This window comes from Misgurnus anguillicaudatus, chromosome 17 (genome assembly GCF_027580225.2).
Source record: "Misgurnus anguillicaudatus chromosome 17, ASM2758022v2, whole genome shotgun sequence".
Classification (NCBI taxonomy): domain Eukaryota; kingdom Metazoa; phylum Chordata; class Actinopteri; order Cypriniformes; family Cobitidae; genus Misgurnus; species Misgurnus anguillicaudatus.
Window position 1 is genome coordinate 30244573 of NC_073353.2, and position 26116 is coordinate 30270688.

General features: G+C 39.1%; 1 protein-coding gene across 3 annotated transcripts in view; it reads right to left on the reverse strand.

The window, feature by feature from the left end:
- The window catches only part of sema5ba (sema domain, seven thrombospondin repeats (type 1 and type 1-like), transmembrane domain (TM) and short cytoplasmic domain, (semaphorin) 5Ba), a 215993-nt gene that overhangs the window by 33798 nt on the left and 156079 nt on the right, over positions 1–26116 (reverse strand). For all 3 annotated transcript variants that reach the window (XM_055214584.2, XM_055214581.2, XM_055214582.2), the window contains exons 10-15: positions 20902–21037; positions 20423–20630; positions 18427–18634; positions 2207–2324; positions 1795–1976; positions 1203–1346 (exon numbers count right to left, since the gene is read on the reverse strand). In XM_055214584.2, coding sequence (XP_055070559.2) covers positions 1203–1346; positions 1795–1976; positions 2207–2324; positions 18427–18634; positions 20423–20630; positions 20902–21037 — 996 coding nt within the window. The remainder of the gene's footprint in view (positions 1–1202; positions 1347–1794; positions 1977–2206; positions 2325–18426; positions 18635–20422; positions 20631–20901; positions 21038–26116) is intronic.

The following is a 26116-nucleotide window of genomic DNA, read 5'->3' on the forward strand; positions in this document are numbered from 1 at the left end:
GCTGGAAACGACAACTCGCGTCATCGTTTACTTTGGGGTATGTACCTTTTGCATATTGTTAACATGTACTAATACACACTTACACACCAAAGAAAATGTAAAATCATGAATTGGACCATAGTTGCTCTTTACTGAAAGCCATAGATATGTACACTAGATGTCGCCTTGGCTACGGCAGTTCATTGGACCGAAGGCGTCAAACAGAGCCGCCATCTTGAAACAGGGGAACCCCGCATCAGCGTCATTGTAGGCAATGGTGTAACAGAAATAAATGACCATAAATCATCGTGAACTCGATTTTCTTGGTTTTCTTTTGGTTCGTTTCAACAGTCAGTCATGTATTTAGCATTTAGTCCAGGAAAAAATAAAAGTTTTGATTTTATGAAAATTTACTTTTTCTAACTGCAATGCATAGTGCTAGTAGCCCTAACATCCATACGCAGCACAAAAGTCCGGCATCGTCCATGAATTCGAAGTACAGGCGGAGATAGCGGCTTTACCTAGATACTTCCTATGACAAGACCCCTGTTCTAAGATGGCCGCGGTTTTAACGCATGCTCAGAGCCCCAAGGCGACATCTAGTGTATCTATGACTGAAAGCAGTAGCTCATTTGCATTTAAAGGTATACACATGAAAAACAGCACATTTTTGCTCCCAACCAAATCGGGGGATTTTGGACATGCTATAACAAATGATATGTGGGGTATTTTGAGGTAACACATTCGAGGCACACCTGAGACTCATATTACATCTTGAAAAATAATATTGGCACTTTAGTATAACCCTTAGTGTGTTTGGCTGAAAAAAATGTCATATACACTTAAAATGTTTTGAGGATTAGTATACGAGTTCAGTTTTCATTTTTGGGTGAACTATTCCTTTAACACAAACCCAATTTTTTATGCTGATCTGAACATTTCGTAAGGCACATCTGAGCCTTATTATACTCTTATTATTACTATTTTGGGCATAAAAACCTTAATTACCATTATAAACGGACTTCAGGGTAAAAATGTATGATAGAACCTCTTGAAAGAAAATGATTCATCGTTCATTATCACGTGAAAGTTGATAAAGGCTAAATCCGAGTTTCTGTAATTATATTTTATTATACCATGTAATCTGTACCGAATAACTAAAGCAAGTCTAATTATAATAATGACAGCTTTCAGATTAAATAGAAGAGGATTTTTATTTTTACCTCTGTTCTCTGCTCTGTCCCACACACACACGGCCACCATGTCTGGGTGATGGATTGTTACAGGATCGCTGGCGAACTTCAAACCCGATTTCACAGCTTGTGCTGCACTGGCCCCATGATGACCAGGGTGTCCATCCACCATTTCTGCAGAAAAACAGATTCGGATGAAATTATTTAGGATAACCCAATACTGTTTTCATGTGACAGCAATGTCGTATTTGATTAGGAGAATGTGACGTGACAGAAGAGGAAGAGAACAACTCATTTTGATCGGGAGACATTGACAAGTTCTCGGTCCATGAATTGCATCTCTCATTTTTACTGCCTATAAAAATACCAGTCAGTTTCAACAACCTGAATTTTCTTTTAATTCTGCTGTTAACTAAGTGGTTGTGACACTTATGTGCAAAAATCAACATCATGCCCTCTAAGTGCTTGCAGTAATGCTTAACCAGTAGCTATGCACTAAAATAGCGCTGTATTGAAAACACCCATATCTTCTTTATATGTAAAATAGGCCTATCAAACAACTTTTCCATTGTGCACCTGTGCCATCTAAAGTTTTAAGTTTCTCTAATTCAGCCTCACTTGCCTTGAACAGTTGGAAACCTCAATAGTAGGACCCTCGCAGTTTTTCCCCCCACAGCGAGGAGGCGGGCTGTCGCATGCCCGCGATCTGCAAAGACACGTACTGGTGCCGTCCCCGTCATCGTGGCTACACGGTTGCCAAGGAGCCCAGGGCCCAAACTCACCATCTGTGGTCTGGTTCCTCATCTGGAATAAATGAGAAAATATTTGTAAATGTAAAGGTTGGATGCATACAGAATCTCAGTCCTAAAAGATAATGAACGCAAAGCAGCTGGCACAAGTGATGTCATCGATCACACGGCACACCATCGTGCACGGAAGAGAGATTTCAAAACGCCGACTGAGAGCTTTGGAGACAATCAAAATGTGTTAAAGCGTCAGTCATGCATGGACCGGTGAGCATGGTGGACTAATACCGGGCATGCGGTGATGTTCTGGAACCACTGGCTCATGTTGGAGCTGTCTTCTATAGTGGTGCAACGCCGTTGCTTGCGGTCCCAGCCGCAGTACGGGTCTCTGGCTTCCAAACACATCCTGGAACAGAAAAAGATGGAGTGAGAAAGGAAAATACATGAAGTGTGGAGATAAAACAATGTCTGTGTAATTTAATTATATGATATGCTGATTCATTTTGCAATTAGCTGTGGCACACAACATCATATAGACATTACAACAAGTGGCTTTAGATAGGGCCTGAAATCCCCCCCTTAGATTACTTCTATGAAGAGAGACTTACAGGGAGCTACTTCACTTCCATTGTATAATGATTTTAAAGGAAAAGTTTTCAACATTTTACTATGTTTTTACCTCAAACTAGATGAATTAATACATACCTATATTTTTTCAATGCGTGCACTTAATCTTTATACAGCACTTCTTGAATGTGTTAGCATTTAGCCTAGCCCCATTCATTCCTATGGCTCCAAGCAAAAGTTTTATTTTGTGCCACCATACTTGCTCGTGTAACTACTCATGTAACAGCCTTTAAATAGGGAAAACATGGAAGTGTTTGGTGGCTTCTAAATTCATCCCTGTTTGGATCCTAAGAAATGAATTGGGCTAAGCTAAATGCTAACACATTCATGATGCGCTGTACAAAGATTAAGTGCACACATTGAATTAAAGATAGGGATGTATTAATTTGTCTAAGTTGAGGTAAAAGCATAGTAAAATATAAAAAACTGTGGTGTTTTCCTTTAACAATACATATTGTTTCAAAGCAGTTTACAAAGAATAACATAATTGAAACTCGTGTAAGAATACTGAAAATGTTATGCTTCTTTTCCTATTCATTTCCAAGAACAATGTGGTGGAGTCAATTCACATTGATTTACATTGTTGTTCTTAGAAAACAATTACAGAAATTACAAATCAAAGCTCAGTTGTGTGAAACATGATTAGTTGTGAAAAGTGGTTTAGCTTTGATTGTGTAAATTGATTTTTTAATTATTAATAAAATCCTGTAGTTCCAACATCTGCTTCAACCGCCTCAAGCAGAAGTAATACATAACATGACAGCTCTAGGTACTACACATACCACAAGGTTAACCATGATACAATACACCGCACAAAAGCCCTGCTACACGTCGAAATCGCAAAAAATGTGTACGCCACTTAATATGATGGCTAATGAGGTGTAATTAAATCTAAAGTCGCTAATGGAGTCAAGCAACGAGGGCCGTTGCGAAGGTTGAGGAATTTTGGGCGGTATGTTAGTAAGCACCAGCAGCCTCACAACCTTCTCTTTAGCTTGAAAGGCTTGATTTTGGCACAAGCGTATCGGTTTGTTTGTACGGCCCTCTGGCATTCCTGTCTAGAGGTTGTGGAAACACACTGAGTGTTGATGCAGGACTGAGTGCCAAAGAAATCCTCCCGAGGAGAGAGTTAGAGCCGAGTGCTGAAACACTCTAATGCTTAAAGCACGTCAGGAACAGTAGCGAGTGAAATGCTGTACTGTTCTCTCTGCGTATTTTAATTCAATGTAAAGTGACAGATTGTTCGAAAATTAAATATTTTTGGTTTTTACTCATCCTTTGTATTGAAATAAAAAATATTTTTGGCTTTTACAACATATGTAATAAAATACGAGTTAGGATGTTATAAACAGTAAGCCACTCTGTGCCCACACAAAGGAATGACCAATACTTTCTTTATTACTTTTTTATCTTTAATAAAAATGATAAAAGATGTTATAGTTAAGAGTAAACAAGGCAGATATAGTCAAATTGTAGCACATAATAACGGTCTGCAAAAGTAATTTCAAACCTTACAACACAAGTCTGATTCACACATCCTGTATCTGCAATGTGAGACATCAATGTAACTGGAACAGCAGGCACACGCTGAAATTTCACACTGACAGTGTGTCCGCAGCTCTATACAGAAAGTTATTAGATTTTTTGCATGTTTCTTTTAATAACTGCCAATCATTTTGAAGCTGCTATTAGGAGTCGGCCATTGACAGCTGATATAAACTTGATTTTCCGGAAAGCTGACTGATAAATGTGACCCTGCGTGTGAAATCCAGGCTAAAGTCTCATCATTTATTTATTCATTTAGTTTGATCTCACTCATTGATTTCACATTTTATCTTACTCAGTCATCATTATTAAAGAGCAACTATGGTCCGATTCACGATTTTACGTTTCCTTTGTTGTGTAAGTGTACATTCACCTAATGGATTATTAGGAACACCATAGTAATACTGTGCTTGACCCCCTTTCGCCTTCAGAACTGCCTTAATTCTACGTGGCATTGATTCAACAAGGTGCTGAAAGCATTCTTTAGAAATGTTGGCCCATATTGATTGGATAGCATTTTGCAGTTGATGGAGATTTGTTGGATGCACATCCAAGGCACGAAGCTTCCGTTCCACCACATCCCAAAGATGCTCCATTGGGTGGAGATCTGGTGACTGTGGGGGCCCTTTTAGTACAGTGAACTCATTGCCATGTTCAAGAAACCAATTTGAAATGATTTGAGCTTTGTGACATGGTGGATTATCCTGCTGGAAGTAGCCATCAGAGGATGGGTACATGGTGGTCATAAAGGGATGGACATGGTCAGAAACAATGCTCAGGTAGACTGTGGCATTTAAAGGATGTCCAATTTGCATTGAGGGGCCTAAAGTGTGCCAAGAAAACATCCCCCTCACCATTACACCACCACCACCAGCCTGCACAGTGGTAACAAGGCATGATGGATCCATGTTCTCATTCTGTTTATGCCAAATTCTGACTCTACCATCTGAATGTCTCAACAGAAATCGAGACTCATCAAACCAGGCAACATTTTTCCAGTCTTCAACTGTCCAATTTTGGCGAGCTCGTGCAAATTGTAGCCTTTTTTTCCTATTTGTGGTGGAGATGAGTGGTACCCGGTGGGGTATTCTGCTGTTGTAGCCTATCCGCCTCAAGGTTGTGCGTGTTGTGGCTTCACAAATGCTTTGCTGCATACCTCGTTTGTAACGAGTGGTTATTTCAGTCAAAGTTGCTCTTCAATCAGCTTGAATCAGTCGTCCCATTCTCCTCTGACCTCTAGCATCAACAAGGCATTTTCGCCCAGAGGACTGCCACATACTGGATGTTTTTCCCTTTTCACACCATTCTTGTAAAGCCTAGAAATGGTTGTGCGTGAAAATCCCAGTAACTGGGCAGATTGTGAAATACTCAGACCGGCCAGTCTGGCCCCAACAACCATGCCACGCACAAAATAGCTTTCTTTCCCATTCTGACATTCAGTTTGGAGTTCAGGAGATTGTCTTGACCAGGACCACACCCCTAAATGCATTGAAGCAACTGCCATGTGATTGGTTGATTAGATAATTGCATTAATGAGAAATTGAACAGGTGTTACTAATAATCCTTGAGGTGAGTGTATGTTAGTACATTTTAACGATATGCAAAAGTACAAACCCCAAAGTAAACGATGATGCGAGTTATCGTTTTCAACATGAATCTCTTTTCTTGGACCACAAGGCAACAGTTTACTTCCTGGAATTGGTGAAGTAGACAAGACCAAAATTATCATAATTTCTCCCGCTTCGGACTCACAGCCCTCAAGTTAACTCCTGTTAGCATTGCATTGTGAGTGAATCTTTCAAACATGGTAAGGAGCGTCACATTTGATCAGAATAGAGTAACATATTCAAATCTAAGAGCCAATTACCCCCAGATACAGGGGGCAGAGACACAAACCCTCAGGGCAGTGACCCGCAAGTACTATCCATTTAAACAAAAAGTTTTTCAGCGATTTTATTAATTACATTGAAAAGATTTACTCCCAGTGAAAGTCAGCCGTCCGTGTAATCTCTTAAGACTATGAAAATGTGGCAGTAAGGAAGGAATGCTGATTTGACATTCAGCTCGGCATTCGGCGGTAGCCTGTTTTTCTGATGAGCTCAGGAGACAAGAACATAACCCTGGGGTACTGCCAGGACCCGACTGCTCCCAGAGCTGTGCCAGCTGACCTACTGAGAAAAAACTCAATTAGCCACCTCCTAAAGCCTTTATTTCTACCGTATTCTGCAACTTAAAGTCCGTAGAGAGAGATTTTCGCAGACTGAAAGCTGACCGCTGTCTCTGAAAGAAAAAGACAACCACAGCAGAAAAACTCTGCAGTCTGGCCCTCTACCCAATCACATGGCTCACCTGCTTTAAAAATAACATGTCGGGGAAAAACGGGTGCACTTGCAGGCCAGTTCATACCGCATCTTAATTCAAGGTAAGGAGAAAGGTGAGAGAGCGAGCTACAGAACAAACAAAGTGCTGTATAATTTAACATATTTTGGGTATAGCATACCAGACTAGGGAAGCCACACTACATGGCTTGTTAAATTTTAAGTAGTGCAAAAATAAAGTAACACATAAAGCAGCAACTGGCAATCTGGCGTTGCAACAGACAGAACACCATAAATCTTTCTTCTTGTTGGTTTAATTGATGCTTTAAAATCATTGAGAACGCTACAAAAGTCTGTTTATAGGCCTTTAAAAAAGATCAACAAAAGCAAATCGTTATTACCATCAATTTAATAGCAATTCATGACCTTTTTATTGTAAACAAGGCCCATGGGTTTGTTTTTTATAGATGCACTGTAAACATGTTCAGAATCAATAAACCTGCTATGGTCAACACTCGCTGTATGTTTACAATCCATTAAATCTCAGTATTTTACACAGTGTTAACTTTTTTCCTACCACATTCAATGTGAAATGGTGCAAAACAGCACTTCTCTTTTGAAATACAAAAATTTTGATTCTTCGTGATATGACCCCTTTAATTTGTTGTGGAAGAGGACAGAGCCTATAAATTTCAGCTTGTGGAAATTTCTGCTCAACCCCAGTGCTGACAGTTTAGCCCAGACAGAGATAAGATGGTCAGTCAGATCCTTTAATGGCTTCATCTCAGCAGAAGATGAAAAGATGCTATTTGTCAGAAGTTCAGGACGGCGGGGTTTGAGACATATTGCTTGTCTTAATCAAGAATTGGAGAAATGTGTGAGAAAAATGGCTTCAATTTTGGGCCTCCGCCAGTGGAGAGTCAGTTAAAAGCCAGTAGTAATAAATGCTCCCACCTTCGGATTACATTTCTACCCCTCCACTCTTCCGTCTGCAGCTCCTTCAGTAGCTCAAGTGCTGGCCAGTGTGCTAAAACAAGCGTTGAGCTCTCAAACCGGGTTTTTAGCAGCCTGTTGAAAAGCTGGCGGCAAACAAAGCTGTAAATTGTTTGGGTCAGACTCGGAAATATGAGCTACACACAAACTGGCTATAGGCGATTTAGCGGCAAAACAAAAAACCAACCGTTTTGTGGCCCGAACGTAACTTCTGGTAGACTTCCACAAATAATCAATAACAACAAAGTCCTTCAAGAGTAGATATTAACAACAAGCAAAATGTATAACCAGTAAATTACCTTTAAATCATAGCTAAAGCGTATAAACCATTACACTGAGCTAGCATTACTGTGTAAAATGAATGTATACGATAAGATACAGATCCTTCAATTCTTGCCTGGCTCCCAAATCTGCACAACGGTGATCCATAAACGCCGTCTCCCCTCGTCTTGTGGTAACCAAATTTTTTTATTTTCCACAAGGTAATTTGTTTCAGAGGTCAGTTTAGTCATTAGCCAGACTGATAAACAAGCACAGACCGGAAATTAACTTTGGCGCATGACCACGGCAACATGACCACATGCAACAGAAACTGTTTGCATTGGCGAGACCTGTGGTTAAGTGGTTTACTTAAGCATACAATGGTGATATTTTTCATATATTGAAATGTTTTGGTTAAATAATAATAACTGTTCCCTTTATTCCAACACTCTAAAAATGTCTGGGTTATATTTGATGGGTAAATATTGGACAGAACACATGCTGGGTTAAAAATGACCCAAAAAATGATTTTGGTTGTCGTTATTCGACCATCGTGAATAATCACCCAGCAGCTGGGGTAAAACAACCCATCACTGGATCAAATTTATCCCAGCGGTGTGTTCTGTCCAATATTTACCCAACATGGGTCACTTTTTAGAGTGATGGGTTGGTTTAACCCATGGTTGGGAAAATTTTAGGCAGAACTGTTGGGTTATACATGAACCTATGCTGGGTTATTTTAACCCAAATGTTGGGGTTGTTTTAAGCATAGAAAGGTTGTCCAATAGGTTTTTTATTATTATTTTAATGAATAAAGTTCTGTCCAATATTTACCCAACCATGGATTTAACCAACCTAGCATTTATTTATTTTAGGGCTGTCAAAATTAACATGTTAACGCAAATTCATTTTAATGCCAATAAATTATTAACAGCAATTAAAACAATGCACAATTTCTGTTTGACCTTTGGTCTAGAGCCCATAGTTGGATGAACTGAGACGCAAAAAGTGACCTGTGCTGTCTAAATGAGTCCGTGGTTTTCATACAAATAAGTACATTAAGCCCTCGTCTAGCGAATCTAAAATGATTTTTATTTGTATGCTTTTTGAGAGGTCTCGTCCTGAATGCATAATCTAAAGCAAAGATGCGTTTCCATCCACTTGCTCGTATTTTGGTTTTGGTTTTAAAGCATGCAGAAATGAGAAAATAGACTGCAGGACTTGCTTGATGTTCAAATAGCTATTAAGAGAGATAAAGTTCGGGACCTGATTGATGTTGAAAGAGTTATTAAAAGCGACAAGACTCAAAAGCGATCTTCCTCACGCGCAAGCACACTTAGGCAGTGGTGTAGTGGTGTTTGGAAAAGTGAATATACTCTTAATTTATGCCCCCAGTAGAAGTGGGTATACTCTTAATGTATGCCCCCAGTAGAAGTGGGTATACCCCCTGCCATCAAATAAAGGGGTGGGTATACTCTGTATACCTGCGTATACCCTGCACTACACCACTGCACTTAGGGGCCAGTCACACCAAAAGCGCTTTAAACGTTTGCAAACGCAAGGCGCGACGCACTGCCTTTTTTTAAAAAAGAGCAGTGCGACGCAGCTTTTCATATTGCTAAGCAACCACCGAATCAGCTGTCTTGTCAATCAAATATTAAAGCGTGAGCGCTCTTTTGCTGTTAACTGTCATATTAGCAGAAACTTTAAAAAGAGGGCGCTTTCTCTGACCTTGTTTGAGGGTGAGAGATGCACAAACACGCAGGTGGGAGTGAGCGAGTGGAGTCTGGTTCTTCAAAGCAACTGTAAACTTCCCTCACCACAACGTAAGGCCCGCCTCTCCCCTCATTCGATTGGACAATGAAAAGACACAAATGATGTCGGGCGCTTCTCCGCTCTCAGCGCTCCTTCAAAAACGCGTGCGCGGCAGGCGGCAAAAAACCGCAAGGCGCTCGGCGCGCATAAACAGCGCGCAAACGCGCCCTGCCCATAGAATATCATTCAAAAAAGGCGCCTGCAACTGCCATAAACGCTTTTGGTGTGACTGGCCCTTGAGTGTGCGACCCTGACATATAGACATCTACACGAAATTACAGTTTTAAAAATATGTGTTTTGACAAGAATTCACACAGGTAGGACCTAAATATCTGTATATTTATATAGTTATATCTGAAGTGAATGTTTGGTTAACTTTTGAGTAAAATATAGCATTAGTAGATCTTAAAGCTGTCTGTCTCAATGTCAATCACACAATAAAAGAAAAACAAAGTTTAACATATATTGATATTGTTTTTGCTTTGTGTGTGTTAAATCTATTAGTTTACCTGTGAGTTTGAAGTATGGATGTGGTCATTTTTGTGATAATTTTGGATTTTTCTCTTCATTAACTTTGGTGACTCTGTCAACTTCAAACAGGTGTAGCTCTGTCATGTTTTGTCACATTTAAACAAATCATGCACTGTTTTGAAGTTTTTTAATAGAGAATGCCAAGATACAGTGGGGCAAAAAAGTATTTAGTCAACCACCAATTGTGCAAGTTCTCCCACTTAAAAAGATGAGAGGGGCCTGTAATTTTCATCATAGGTACACTTCAACTATGAGAGACAAAATGAGGAAAAAAATCCAGAAAATCACATTGTCTGATTTTTTTAAGAATTTATTTGCAATTTATGGTGGAAAATAAGTATTTGGTCAATAACAAAAAATCAAGATTTCTTTCTCTCACAGACCTGTAACTTTTTCTTTAAGAGGATCCTCTGTCCTCCACTTGTTACCTGTATTAATGGCACCTGTTTGAACTTGTTAGCAGTATAAAATACACTTGTCCACAACCTAAAACAGTCAGAATGCAAACTCAACTATGGCCAAGACCAAAGAGCTGTCAAAGGACACCAGAAACAAAATTGTAGATCTGCACCAGGCTGGGAAGACTGAATCTGCAATAGGTAAGCAGCTTGGTGTGAAGAAATCAATTGTGAGAGCAATTATTAGAAAATGTAAGACATACAAGAACACTGATAATCTCCCTCGATCTGGGGCTCCGCGCAAGATCTCATCCCGTAGGGTAAAAATTATCACCAGAATGGTGAGCAAAAATCCCAGAACCACATGGGGGGACCTAGTGAATAACCTGCAGAGAGCTGGGACCAAAGTAACAAAGGCTACCATCAGTAACACACTATGCAGCCAGGGACTCAATTCCTGCAGTGCCAGATGTGTCCACCTGCTTAAGCCAGTACATGTCTGGACCCGTCTGAAGTTTGCTAGAGAGCATTTGGATGATCCACAAGAAGAGTGGGAGAATGTCATATGGTCAGATGAAACCAAAACATAACTTTTTGGTAGAAACTCAACTTCTTGTGTTTGGAGGAGAAAGATGCTGAGTTGCATCCAAAGAACACCATACCTACTGTGAAGCATGGGGGTGGAAACATCATGATTTGGGGCTGTTTTTCTGCAAAGGGACCAGGACGACTGATCCGAGTTAAGGAAAGAATGAATGGGTCCATGTATCATGAGATTTTGACTCAAAACCTCCTTTCGTCAGCAACGGCATTGAAGATGAAACGTGGCTGGGTCTTTCAGTATGGCAGTGATCCCAAACATACCGCTCGGGCAAAGAAGGAGTGGTTTCGTAAGAATAATTTCAAGGTCCTGGAGTGGCCTAGCCAGTCTCCAGATCTCAACCCCATAGAAAATCCTTGGAGGGAGTTGAAAATCTGAGTTGCCCAGCAACAGCCCTAAAACATCACTGCTGTAGAGGAGATGTGCATGGGGGAATGGGCCAAATACCAGCAACCGCATGTAAAAACCTTGTGGAGACTTACAGAAAACGTTTGATCTCTGTCATTGCCAACAAAGGGTATATAACAAAGTATTGAAATAAACTTTTGTTATTGACCAAATACTTATTTTTCACCATAATTTACAAATAAATTCTTAAAAAAATCAGACAATGTGATTTTCTGGATTTTTTTCTCATTTTGTCTCTCATAGTTGACGTGTACCTTTGACAAAAATTACAGGCCTCTCTCATCTTTTTAAGTGTGAGAACTTGAACAATTGGTAGCTGACTAAATACTTTTTTGCCCCACTGTATATAACATTCCGACTCAATTTGCCAGCACGGGTCACAAATAATGCAGCAGCAAACAGAAATGGAGAAAGAAAAGAGTTTTCTGAAAGGAAAATTCATATACAATACGATGGCTGATGGTTCTGTCGAAAATGAAAAACAAAAAACATACATTTGCATAAAACATCTATATTTGTCCACACCCATGTTGGTTAGAGTATTAAAAATCTGAACAGTGTTAAATTAAGGTAAATTTAGAACAGATAAACATGCGCAATTAATTTGCATGCAATTAATCTAAATATTTTTATCTATTGACAGCTAATTTATTTATTTATTTATTTATTGAGTGAGTGTTCTAGCTAACATTGCTTGATGTAAAAAGCCTGTCTGTACAAATGAGAACATGGGACCAATGATACCAAACTCTGGGAAAGAAAAGTTGTAAAAACATATTTGTGGCTTTCCCAGCAAAGGATGTGGTTTGGACTGTTTATGCTTTGACTGCCATGGCAAAACACATTTGAACCTCATACCCACATTCATAAAGGCATTCCGACACATCATCGTCTCAACCACTAAACATCATTACATCCTTCATCACCAACTGTGCCATTTCAAATCCCCACATGAATGTAAAATACTCACAGGCACATGCATTTTAGTAAATACTGAAAATGGCAGCACTTCATATCGTACCATGTGTTTGCCTGGAACTGTGCTGTTGGTGAAGTCTTTGTCATGTGTTATTATGAAAGAAGCTGTTTTCCTGCCCATTCTTACATCAATGTCCACATTCATTTCTTTTTTCGTCTCTTAGGGGTGCTAAGGTGGGCTAAGTTTATCGATCTGGCCTGCCCGTTTGATCCATTTAGTCTCCATCAAACGATCAGTTAGCTGATCAGAGTAAATTAGTTTCTAACAGAGGAGGTGAGAGGCTGAATCTCCTGAACGTTAGCAGGAAGCAAGAGTTCACAGGGATCAAACTAAATTATCACACCGCTGGCAAGAGCCACCAACAAGGTAACGATTTACATTAAGCCATTGAAAAACATTTTTCAGAGGACAAGACTGGCGAGACATTGGTCTTTGTGTCCTTTCAGCAAGAAATAAGATGCAAAACAAATCAAATATGAATGATTTTAAAGTAATTATATATTGTGCCATTACATTTTGCCTGCCATTGTTCGTTCTGCTTTGTTTTCGACAAAAAATGTTTCCCTGGGTTGCCTTGGTTGAAAATCATCTATTAAATAGCAAGCAGTGTCTGGTGTACAAAACAGATTCTTGTCAGAACTATAATATGAGGTGAAAATTAAACTTTGTTGCCAAAAAATGCTTATAGATATAGATTTAAAGTTGCTGTAAGCAATGTTATTACAATAGCACTCAGAAAAGTGCCAAGTACCTGACAGATATCACTATAAAAGTGTCCTGAGAAATCACGCCTGGCTTTGTAACAACCTGAGATTCTGCAAACAGCAAAAATGTAAGACTTGTATGTGCAGCATCACATTTTTTAGCCAATCAGAAAGGACTAAAGTTGTTTATCATCTATAAGATTCAGAATATAGATTCAATCATTTATGTTTTAAAGGTGCTGTGTGTAAATTTTAGTGGCATCTAGTGGTGAGGTTGCGAATTGCAACCAATGGCTCAGTCCACTGCTCTTCCCTCGCTTTTAAAACGCATAGAGAATAGGGCTGGGACAACGCGTCGACGTAATCGACGACGTCGACGCAAAAAATACGTCGACGCAAAATATGCGCGTCGATTCGTCAGACCCAAAAAGGCGGCGCCGTAGAGTAGTAGCAACGCGAGTGGCTTCTGTCCACGCCGGTTTCACACAGCGAGGGTGAGCAGTGCCTGCGGCCGCGCGACGCGTGTTTTTTTCAGCGCCCATGTTAACAAGCATGCACCCCGCCGCATGAGCAGCGCGAGCTCGCGGCTCTGTAGCAACAGTGCTGCAATCGTTTCTGCGTTGGTTCTGCTGCGCTGGTCACGCTCAATTAAAGTGAAAGTGCTTTGTTTATGGTTTAAATGCTCGTGGATTTACGTGAAAAAGTGTCATTTTACCATACAATTATGAATGTGATGGCAAGTGTGTTTTAAACAGTCATTTGAGCAATTTAACAGAAAGCAATGAAATATGTCACTGTTGCCAGATGACTGCGCTTTCATTCACTCTCTGTCCAGCAGTAAATGAGTCCTAATCTATCTTAACAAACTTAAGAGAAAGAGATTTAATAATATATGTGCTTCTTAAGTCTATAATTGTGTTTATATATCTGTCATTAAATGGACTAGAACAGCACGAAAACAATGTGGATTAAACAAATCAAGTTATAAAAATTACACTGACCATAAAGCACATTGAAGAGGTTTTGCTCATAAATGCATGTAAAATAAAGTAATTTGAACTTGAGATTTTTATATGGTTACTAAACTGCACAGAAGCACTGCAAACGCTTTATTAAATACTACCTCTGACTAAGAATGCATTATTTTGCATTATTAATGGGGAGATAATCGAGAATCGAATCGAATCGAAGTCGAATCGGACTGATAAAATGAATCGTTAGATTAATATATGCATCAAAAAAATAGTCGCTAGATTAATCGTTTAAAAAATAATCGTTTATCCCAGCCCTAATAGAGAAGCTACGGTAGCCACCACCAAAAAATATCAGCGACGCAGACAAATTAGTAAAACAAGTTTGTCCGTTAAGGCCTTTTGTAGAATAGAAACATGGCGGCACAAAATGGCGACTTCCACATAAGGGGACCCTCGGTGTATGTAGATAAAACGTCTCATTCAACGGTTCATCATAAAAAGGTCTTTATACACCCCTGATAATATAGTTTTGTATATTATTTTGCATTTCTGTCAAAAGATCCTTTTAAAAAATTACACACTGCACCTTTAATATAAAACATAAACTTCTCTGCAGGAGAATATAATTTAATATAGCTTTTCTGTTGCTGGGATGGTACCATACGGTTCAATTTTGTACCTTTACAGATATACAAAACATAACGAATGTCCATTAGTGAACTAATTGTATACACTATTTATATCGTAATTCGGTCAGAAACGTCAAGATTGTGATATGAACAAATCGTTTTGGATTAAAAGGCTTGGATATTCCATTTCCTTGGACGTTTGGGAATTTGTGAACAATTTGTTTTGGACAATTTCACCGAAGCGGATAAAGGGAAGATGTTGAAGGTAAGTAAATATCCTAAATCGGCGCCACCCGGTTCAGGTAACTAACAACTAGATTACAGTTTTATGACTGCTGAAAATCATATTATGCTTTGTGTGTGCGCTTAATGGAATCCCGAAAGTCTAAGCTTTACAACGATGTGCTGCATGACCGTATATTTTGAAGATTTAATGCTTTAAAGTTACAATGACGTAATGTAGCCTCACGTGTAAGGGAGGGGGTGTACCGTGTACGGCACAGTGTTCCTTATCAGGTTATTAAATGTACAGTTAAATGTTTTGTACCCCTAACATTTAACTGGTACAAAATTGGTCCTTAAAGGGTACACAATATGTCCTTATGGTATATTATACCCTGGGCCTGTTGAATGCTTTATTCTGATTGGTTGAGAAATGTTCCATGGGTGTTGATTATTTTTTGTAAACCGCACACCTGAACTGTCAAATGTCTTAAAAATAAGCACCAGAGCAATGTTTGTGGTATCCGTGGCATAGGAGGAAGAGGAGGTCCTTTGAATTATTCAAATTATTTAATTACTTAGTAATGCATTACACCCAACATTCACAAGCAGGTGAATAAAAACATCTAATTGACAGGCTGGAGCTGTTGAATCTCTGCTGTGGTGTCATATGAGAGTACGTCACAGTTGTGCTTCTGTATTGTGTCCGAAAGTAAATGAGCATCTAACCGTGTGCGCTGGAAATCAAACGGAAATGAACGATTAAGGACTCTCTTTGCTGATCTGCCCTTGGATCCCGGTGTGATTGTTCCTTCCTGCTGGGTTTAAATAGGGTACGTCCGCTTCATCTCGCTCGTACCTCGTTTAGTATGCAACACTCTTAACACCCTTCAAGACACATCCCCGTGTGCGTGCACGTGTGCGAGAGACTGTGCTCAAGTATTGAGAGGTAAACGCTGACTAGTCACCGTTCGCAGTCAAATACGTTTGCCCTCATGATTCATTCACTTGAAATGTCACGCTTTCTCTTTTCTTTAAACCTTCTTACCTCACTGCATCTCTTCCTCATTCATCCAGACGAACAATCAGCGTTTCACCTTCGCGCACAGAGCGCGGATAGCGGACACATCACCCTATTTGTCCCTCTGGCAAATTGAGCCTGACTGTTGTCCCCACCCCACGTGTGGAACGGAAAGTTGATGGAAAGCTATGATAAAATACACGGAGATCGTGAGACGGCGCTCTGTTCTTACTGCTCCAGTCACCCGTGAGGAGGAATTTCATTCTCAATGACAGATCAAGGGTATAATTCTGCAGAGGTGTGTAACAAGAGCTTTTAGCAAAGTGAAAGGGGCTATTCATGCACGTCCAGCTTGGTCTCTGTCACCCAAAACCTACAGTCTAACAGGAAAGCACGCATTGTTTCGTGAATCCGGCGGCCCATAATGCATGTGCATGAAACTAGTCTGACTGCAGATGTCAACGATTAAGAAAAACTTTTGAAGTGTCTTCAAGTTGTTTGCATTTGTAAATTTTTTAAGAGTATGAGATGATGTTAAGAGTAGTGCTGGGCAAAGATCAATCGCGATTAATCGCACACAAAACAAAAGTGATTCCCGGCACAATACATGAGTATGTGCTGTGTGTAATCATTATGTATAAATAAATACACACACATTCATGTATGTATTTAAGAAACATTTACATGTTTATATATATTTATTTATATTTTTATATATTCTATATTAAAAATAAATTAAAAACAATTATATATAAGTAAAACAATTCTGAAATGAATATATGAATGTGTGTGTGGTTAAATATACACAATTATTAGACAAAGTACACGCACATATATTATGCAAAAAAAAATCACTTTTATTTTGTATGCGATTAATCGCGATTAATCTTTGCCCAGCACTAGTTAAGAGTGAATAAAAAAGGGAATAAAAACCATGTTACGGGCGATTTCGTCTGAAGCTGTGTGGAAAACGCCAAAGCGACGGTTCCCTCCTTTCTAACATGCATATGAGCCAGCATTCTGCGTGTTGCACCGCCTCTATTTGAACTTGCCATGTGTCTACTAGGGGTGTCACGATTCTCCAAATCCTCGATTCGATTACATTTTCGATTCTAATGTCATGATTTGATTCGATTCTCGATTATTATTTTTTAAAGCACAAAAAAATGCTATGCCTTTTTAGACTAGACTTTTATGAAATATAATATCTGACCTTGATGCCCTGCCATGTTAGTCATGCTGCCAGTGGAAAAATATGGTACACGCACATACCTGATAAAACGAAACTTCCTGTCAGATGAACATTCCTGTCAGTACTTTGCACCTTAAAGGGATAGTTCGGCCAAAAACGATATTAAACCCATGATTTACTCACCCCCAAGCTGTCCGAGTTGCATATGTCCATCGTTTTTCAGACAAACACATTTTCGGATATTTTAGAAAATATTTTAGATCTTTCTGTTGATTAAATGTAATGTTACGGGGTCCAGCCATAGTCCACGACCTTCAAGTCCAAAAAAAGTGCGTCCATCCTTCACAAATTAAATCCAAGGATGATAAACAAAGGTCTTCTGAGGGTAATCCGTGCGGTGTTGTTGTAGAAATATCCATATTTAAAATTTTATTAACATAATTAACTACCTTCCGGTAGCGCCGCCATCTTAGACTCAGGAGAGAGTATTAGCGTAGTGTACGCACTTTTCTTAGTGACGTATGACAAATTCGGAGGGCGGGGGGACAGAGCAGCAGCAGAGAAACCTCTGTACGCTGCGTAAGTGCTCATCCTGAATGCGGATAAGACTAAGATCCGAAAATGTGTTTGTCTGAAAAACGATGGACATATGCAACTCGGACAGCTTGGGGGTGAGTAAAGCATGGGTTTAATATCGTTTTTGGCCGAACTATCCCTTTAAAAACGGGCTTTTATTATGTCAGACGAGATTGTGAGACTATACCTCAATAAGTCATGTTTAAATGCTGTTTTCATAACTCTTAAGCAACTGAAATAAGTTGTTGTGAAACTTAAACAGATCTCAGTTCAGAGAAACGACCGGTCCTGGCACCGGTGCCTGCTCTGTTTTGATTGAGGTCAGTTGAAGGCGTGAGGCGCTTGCTGTTTTTTGTTTCCCACGTAAAGAGCAGCTCGCGTGGTGTCTCCTGCATCTGCCATGCTATCTTTTGACTGGTTGTAGCTATCTAAGTTAGAGGAGGTTCACTCACAGCACTCAACATGTTTTTTTTCCCGCTTGGCAAGCCAATCCGGACGTGACATGGGGGCGTGGCAGCATCGACGATTCCATTTTTATTCGAAGTTCGAGGTTGTGACTTAATAGTTAAGAGCTGCATAAAAATCTACCAAAATTACTCCTTAAATAATCTAGTACTCTACAGAAACGATACAGTGACAGCATGGGTTTGGAATGAGGTTGAGAAAACATTTTCGTTTTGGGTGAAGTGTTCCTCACAGAATTATGGTACTCACAGTTCTGTTTTGTAGCTGGAACATCTTGCCAGTGGGATCTTTAGTACTCTGTCATTCAGGCCCACAAAAAGAGTCCTGTCGCCATGGAGAATTTGAAGGCTCAAAATTGGCTCCCGAACACCAGGAGGGAAGAGTTGCATCTCCTCCAAGTAACAACCTTGCAGGCTCTTATTTGTGGTTGCCAAAGCTTTAAGAATAGTTCCATACTCTGACAGGTAAAAACAGATAACAAACCATAATTACACAAGACTGTATAATTGATATAATGCTTTTTATAGTTTTAGAAAGTAACTTGTTCTCAAACAAACACATTTTTATATGATTATTTAAAGGTGCCGTAGAATGGCATAGATGAATAATAATACTTCTGTACATGGTAATGACATATCATGGCCATCAAACACTATTGTTTCATCCTTCTTATGTAAACCTAACACACTAATTTAATTACAACGTTGTTACAATGCTAAAAACAAAGTTGTGAAGGCTAAGTTAGCTCTATATCCTGGTTAATACTAGTGCTGGGCCAAGATTAATCGCGATTAATCGCATACAAAATAAAAGTGATTTTTGGCATAATATATGAGTATGTGCTGTGTGTAATTATTATGTATAAATGAATACACACACATTCATGTATGTATTTAAGAAACATTTACATGTTTATATATATATATATATATATATATATATATATATATATATATATATATATATATATATATATATATATATATATATATATATATATATATATATATTTTTTTTTACATATTCTATATTAAATTTAAATTAAAAAAAAATATATGTAAGTAAAACAATTCTGAAATGAATATATGAATGTGTGTTTGGTTAAATATACATAATAATTAGACACAGTACACGCACATATATCATGCCAAAAATCACTTATTATTTTGTATGCGATTAATCGCGATTAATCTTTGCCCAGCACTAGTTAATACTACATGCTAACGTTTAGGCTGAAGTTCTACTATCAACGTTACAGTTACGTTTTGCAAATCCATACTGAAAAAACAGAAAATTAGCACTTATCTCACATACATCCATTTCCAATCTCCAAACAATTGATTATTCCTTAAAATCTGTATTTTTGTCTGATACAGGCTCAAGCATGTAAGGTCTGTTTGCTTTAAGGCAGTGTTTCCCAACCCTGGTCCTCGGGCACCCCCTCCCAGAAAGTTTTAGATGTCTCCTTATTTAACACACCTGATTTAAATCATCAGCTTGTTAGGGAGACATGTTTACCATTTTAGAAGGAGGCTGATGAGTCGAATCAGGTGTTTTAAATAAGGAGACATCTAAAACTTTCTGGGAGGGGGGTGCCCGAGGACCAGGGTTGGGAAACACTGCTTTAAGGCAGTGGTTCCCAACCTTTATCACTTCAAGGACCCCTAGTTACCCACACCAATATTTGAAGGACCCCCACTCACTCATTTAAAAAAAAATTAACTAGAGCTTGGAATGACTAGACAGATGTATATTTGCTACTATAGTGGCCAAAAACATCTTGATCTTTGCTTGTTTTAGCTTATTTTAATGCTTGTTTTGTCCCATTGTTTTTGTCCTAGTCATCTTGAGGCCCTCTTGGAAATCTGCTGAGGCCCCCCTGTGGGCCCTAGCCCCCTGGTTGGGAAACACTGCTTTAAGAGAAACTGACTGACATAAGCCATGCTGTGAAACAGCCAATCAGAGCAGAGCTCAACATTAATATTCATGACTTATCCAAATAAGGTAATAGCAGCCCTTTTCATTTTATTGACAAAACCGTTTCTGGATATTTTTGCACTTAATAAAGTTACATACCTTTTATGTAGATATCAAAGATCAATTTATCATATTGTATCAATGCATTCTATGGCACCTTTAAAACATCACTACATCATTACAAAAGCTATACTTTTGCATTAATCTTATATACTATGATTCAAGTTTTTTTCAATCAAGGGAGCAAGGAAATGCTACCTGTAGTTACCTGTGCCTATGTACATAACATGATGCAAAGTGTCCTGGCCTTGTACGATGTCAACAACCAACTTGAAGAACCGCACATCATCCTGCCAGACCAGCGGGTCTACAGAAACCGGCTGAACCACGTCGTTCATGAGGAAGAGCCGCTGGGCGTCCTGCAGACTGCGTTCAGTCAGTCCCTCATTTGGCCCTTCCTCATCAACGGTCCCACACTGGTAAATGTCATTAGAAATAGAGTGATTAATTCTCAAGGACAACAAGATAATGCAAATATAAACTTTTTTCAAACAAAATAACCTCTTACTGTGTGATTTTATATAAAACAACACAATAACTGTGAATTAGGATGCATGTAGTTACATCCAGCTGCTTTTGAGAAATTACTCTCACAGTGCCAGACTGATAGAATGTATATACTGGCTGTTTGTTCCAGATACACACAGAGAACAAAATGTAAAAGATATTTGGGGAGGGAAGATGCACCTGGAAGTTTGGGATGGGGTTTGGGGTGGGCAGCCAGGTGGAGCGAGGGTTCTCTTGGGAACGGAAGGGACCGTTGAAAGCCTGCGTGATTGCACTGAGGTTGTACGCGCAAACTGCGGAGGCAGCAATGCTGTTCCTGCATCACCAAAGAGAAACAGTAACATGATATAAATCCAGCACCTAAAAAAACTCTGATAGCTATTTTTACTTTAAATTTAAGCATTCAGCAGTTTTTTAGAGTCTACTGACTTTTGACTGAAGTGAAATGTTAAAAATAATGATAATACCATTTACATTTCTGCATTTGGCAAACACTTTTATCCAAAGCAACTTCCAGTGCATTACAACTTCAAGGTATACATTTTTATCAGTTTGTGTGTTCCCTGAGTTCAAACCCATGACGCTTTGCACTCCTAACCCAATACTTTAACACCCAGCTATCCACTTGTTAAGTCATCACGTAAGGAAAACGGGTTTCCGGGTCCAAGCCTCCACTCATTTCAATAGAGGATGTTATTTAAACAGGCGTTTATGAGCACTATTTATTCATATTACACATTTAACGCTTTATAACTCAGTGTATGCTGCAGTCTACAGGCTCATTTTTCAAAATGCTTCAACTCTGATTGTAAACATAGCTTTGTAGACTCTGCTTATTAAATACTCTCTCATTTGTAAGCTGATTTGGAAACTCAATGATAAAATGCAAATATGAAGAGCTTAGATGCAAAAGCCGCTAAACACCACCTCTATCGAAAATTAGATATAATGAGATAATGATATTGACCGAATGCTCTCTGCACGTATTAAATGTTCATACTTTAAATCTAGCATATTAAAGGGGGGTTCAATGGTATTTCATGCATTCTGACTTATTAACACAGTTTAAAAGTTGTTTCCTCATGCTAAACATAGGCAAAGTGTCAATAAAGCAGATGGACGTGTTACAGAGTATTTCTTGCACTTCGCCAGGGTTTGTACAAGTTTCGGAAATTTTTTTTTTTCATTATGGGCCCATCCGTCAATCAGTGGGAAACGCTAAAACTTACAAACATCACTTCACGCGATAGCTTTGTTTAACTCTTTCCCCGCCATTGACAAGATATCTCGTCAATCAAGAGAAAAAGCTTCCCCGCCAATGACGAGTATTTCCGTCTTTCTGCAATACCGCTATTATCCACTAGGTGGCACAACTTTTTAAAACCGGAAGTATTGCCCTATGACAAGCTGCTGCATGTCCGTGTCTGTTTTAAAGATCGCTCTGAATGGGATCTCTATGAAAAGTCCATCAAAAAAATTGAATTATCTCTGCTTTTTGCTCAAAATGTGGTGTTTTTGCAGAAACCTACCCATATTCAAAAGCTGATTACAAAAGAACTGCTGAAGGTAGTATTAAACGTTTTTTTTTTTTTTTTTTGAAAGCAGAGGGTCTGTTCTTTCATTTGTTATATTGTATGTTTATATATTTAAAGAAGAAAATTTTCTGGAAGGCATTAAACTTTGGTGAAAATCATGAAAAATGCTGGCGCTGGCTGGCAACTTTTTTTAAAAACGCTGGCGGTGAAAGAGTTAATAATGGCATGAATAAAGAAGTGTGTTTTTGGATGTAAGGAGAAGAAAGACAGCATTATGGAAACAATGGATATAGTTTGTTTATCCGGGGTAGCAGCGGAGTTTTGTGCGTGTGTGTGTTTTAACGCTGGATTTCTCAACCGGGTCATGGGTTACAAGCGGTAAGCAAGATTTTTGTGTAATTTTGTAAATAGGCCCATTCGTGCATATTGTATAAATGACACAAACATGTAGTGAATGTGTAACTCGTATTGTTACTCGCTCCTCCTGTGGTAGTAACTCCTCCTTCTTAATTCTTTCGTACGTTATCAGAAAGAATCACTAAAGCGACCAACGACCAGGGTTTTTGTTCTCCTAGGAGTTTTCCCACAGGGTTTTTCTCTTAGGGGTTTTTTTCATCCCCTGGAGAGTCAGTCAACATTGGGTTAACTTAACACTTTCCTGTATATGTTACATTATTACTACCCTCGCTTTTATGGTTTATTCTTAGCCACTGTATTCTGCTTCTTATATTATCCATCATTTTTTGTGTTTTCCCCTACATCTATTCATATAAAGCTGCTTTGAAACAATTAACAACTGTGAAAAGTGCTATATAAATAAAATTGAATTGAATTGATGACTCTTCGGAGATATAAATACTAGGTACTTCAGATTAACAAGAAATGCAGAAACAGCGTGTGTTATGGAAGCTTTAAACATAAAATGAACAGTATTGTTTAGAAGCTGATGTCCCAATAACATGCTGCAAAAGTTCCCCAAAACAGTTTGTCTTTTGACTAAACCAGTATATGCCTGAGACAAAATAAAAGTTCAGGATCAGTTCAGCCAAGCGAATCTCCTCAGCTTCATCTGGCAAGAAATATTCTCAAATGCACAGAAAGTTAATTAACTCCAGCGACTTGAGTGACATGTGGCACGTAGACAATCCTAGACCAAAGTGAGCTGTCGGCAGCGGATATGAGAAGCGATGCGATGAAAAGACCGCATGGTTATTCTTGTTACCAGAGTTTTGAAAGGATGACAGTGCAGTTTCAGAGCCCTGTCAAGCTGCGCTACACTGACAGCAGTCCTGTTTCCCTAAGAAATGCCCCATGAGCGTTCTGTGAGCAAGTTCAAACTATATCATATGCTGTTCACTCTAACAAGCCTCTTGATGTAACTGTGGCCAGCTAGTCAGTAAACCTCCCTCACCAACCTTAAGAGGTTCTCTAGCGATGGTCATGGCCCTTAGCCTCCTTGTTAGAGTGCCCGACTCCCATAGAGACAGAGCGCAATGCGTCATAACCTGAAAACCACGCCCACTGGGGGAAAACAATCCATCTGTTTCCATTGACTTTGTATTGCAATAGCCTCCTTGTCATTTTGGGCTTATAACAAAAAGTGTGTGTCAGGGTGAACAGCTAACAAGCCAAAAAACCCAGAAATAAGTTTTTATAAGCTGTCGACCCCAAAAAATAAGCGTTTAAAGACACAAAAGTGGATCAGGCAACTTTTCATAGTCCTACTAGTAGAACTGCGCCCACTAGAGGAAACGTAGTTGGCGATCCACTTTTTCTACTTAAAGGCTGGGTTTTACGGCTTGACAGCTTATAAAAATTAATTATTTCTGTTTTTTTTGGCTTGTTGGTTGTACGCCTTGTCACACAGCATCTTTTATAGGTATTGTTCTGTTTTTTGTTATAAGCCAGAAATGACGAAGAAGCGGCCTCTCGCAATACAAAGTCAATGGAGCCGGTTGGATGGCGGGTGCGAGTAGGACCGGTCACATTGGCATGCTCAGTACAGCTTTCAGTATTTGTTGGAGATATGGGGAGTAAACTAACTAAAATAAAGATTTTCTGTGTTCTCCTCTACATCTTCTCATGTAAAGCTGCTTTGCAACAATTAACACTTGTGAAAAGCGCTATATAAATAAAATTGAATTGAATTGAAATTGAATACCACCATATCTAAACTAAATTTAGAAAAAAATAACTTTTCTATGTCGATGCAGCCCGTAGCATTTCTGCAGATCATTTAAGGTCAACAGACAGAATCATATACTGAAGTTGGATGTTCACATGTGTGTTGCATGTAAATGAGCAGCGATGTGGAAGTAATGCAGAAGCCATAGGCAGATGGGCTCCTGGGCAGAGCTCCAGAGAGTTATTTCCATGCCAGACAGATCTTATTGAAGTCTCTAAGATGGTTCAAGCCTGCTTATTCAGTTCTTCTCTGGGGAGCTTATATGAGAGGTTCACATGGAAAGTTAGGGTGGTAAAGAGAGAGAGGCTGTTGGCTGTGCATGTCAGAAAGCATACAGCCTACGAAGAAACATGGACTATAAACTGGTCAAGCCTCCCATACAGCGAGGACAGAGTTCACAAAAGCTTGATACTCTCCAATCAGAGTTGACTTTGACAGAAGACCCAATGAGCTCAATCTATGATACCCATCATACCAGCTTTCTACTGCAAGACTCAGGAAGTGCATGAGGCATTAGATTTTTAGAGAAAGGCTGTCTACAGTACATAGGCAGCTACATTTAGATTTATGCATCTAGCAGACAATTTTATCCAAAGTTACTTACAGTGCATCCAATTTATAATTTTTTTGTATCAGTATGTGTGCATCCTGTGGATCAAACCCATGAACTTCAAATTGCTTTGAGCTACAGGAGCACTAAATATTATAGGTAGGAATCGTATACTAAATCTTACCTGAAAAAGTAATCTGAACTTAAAACCAAGTTGTGTTATTATATAAAAAGCAAGTTTTAGGTATCCATTCTTCTCCTTGGGGTATGCATAATCACTGTCTTAGAAGGCAGCATTATTTTGCTCTTGGAAGAGTTTTAGCATCAGGGGCGGTAAAGTGCTATTTCGGTAGGTAGCTTGAAAGGTTCTGGAACAGGACTAATCTCTCCCTAAAGACTGAGAAGCACAACACTTCCCTTCAGCTTTAGTCGAAGCATGTTGCTTTGAAAGCCCCAGGACTGTAAACAAAATGTTCACAGGAGCACGTCTGCCTTGCGCCGTCAGCCCTGCCCTACTGTGTGCCGGACAAAAAAAGATTGAGAACACAAGGTAAGGAAAGTTTTCTCTTGCTATAGTAGGGTAGGAGGAATTACAGCTCCAAGGTGGTTAAAGATTACTTCACAGCATTGATTTAAAGCAGGGCGAGTAAACCTGGGTCACAATGATTCAGATATTCAGTCGATGAGCGCTAGTCAAGGTCCAGCTAAAGTATGAGTTAAAAATGAACTTGGTGTGAAAATTGGTCCAGTGACAGTTTACGAGTTTACAGTCAGATTGGAGTTACATGCATAGACAGAAGCAATCGAGATGGCATAAATTCATTGAAGAACTGTGACACGTCCTCCATGTTTATTGGAGCAACTTTTACAACTAGAGAACTGGTGTTTACCAAATATTGATACATGCAGTTTGCATTGATTCATAAAACTAATTCTCACTTTCCAGTATTTTTAGTTCACAAAACATTACACAATAGACGGTTTCATCGGATGTACATGTGGTGACGCGATACGCATCTGGTCCGAATTTTACTTCCAGTTTTAGTTTTTTTAATGGTCTGACTAGTTGCTAAACTGAACTCTTGAACAAATACCTCATTAAAAATAAAAATAATTTGGTTTCCT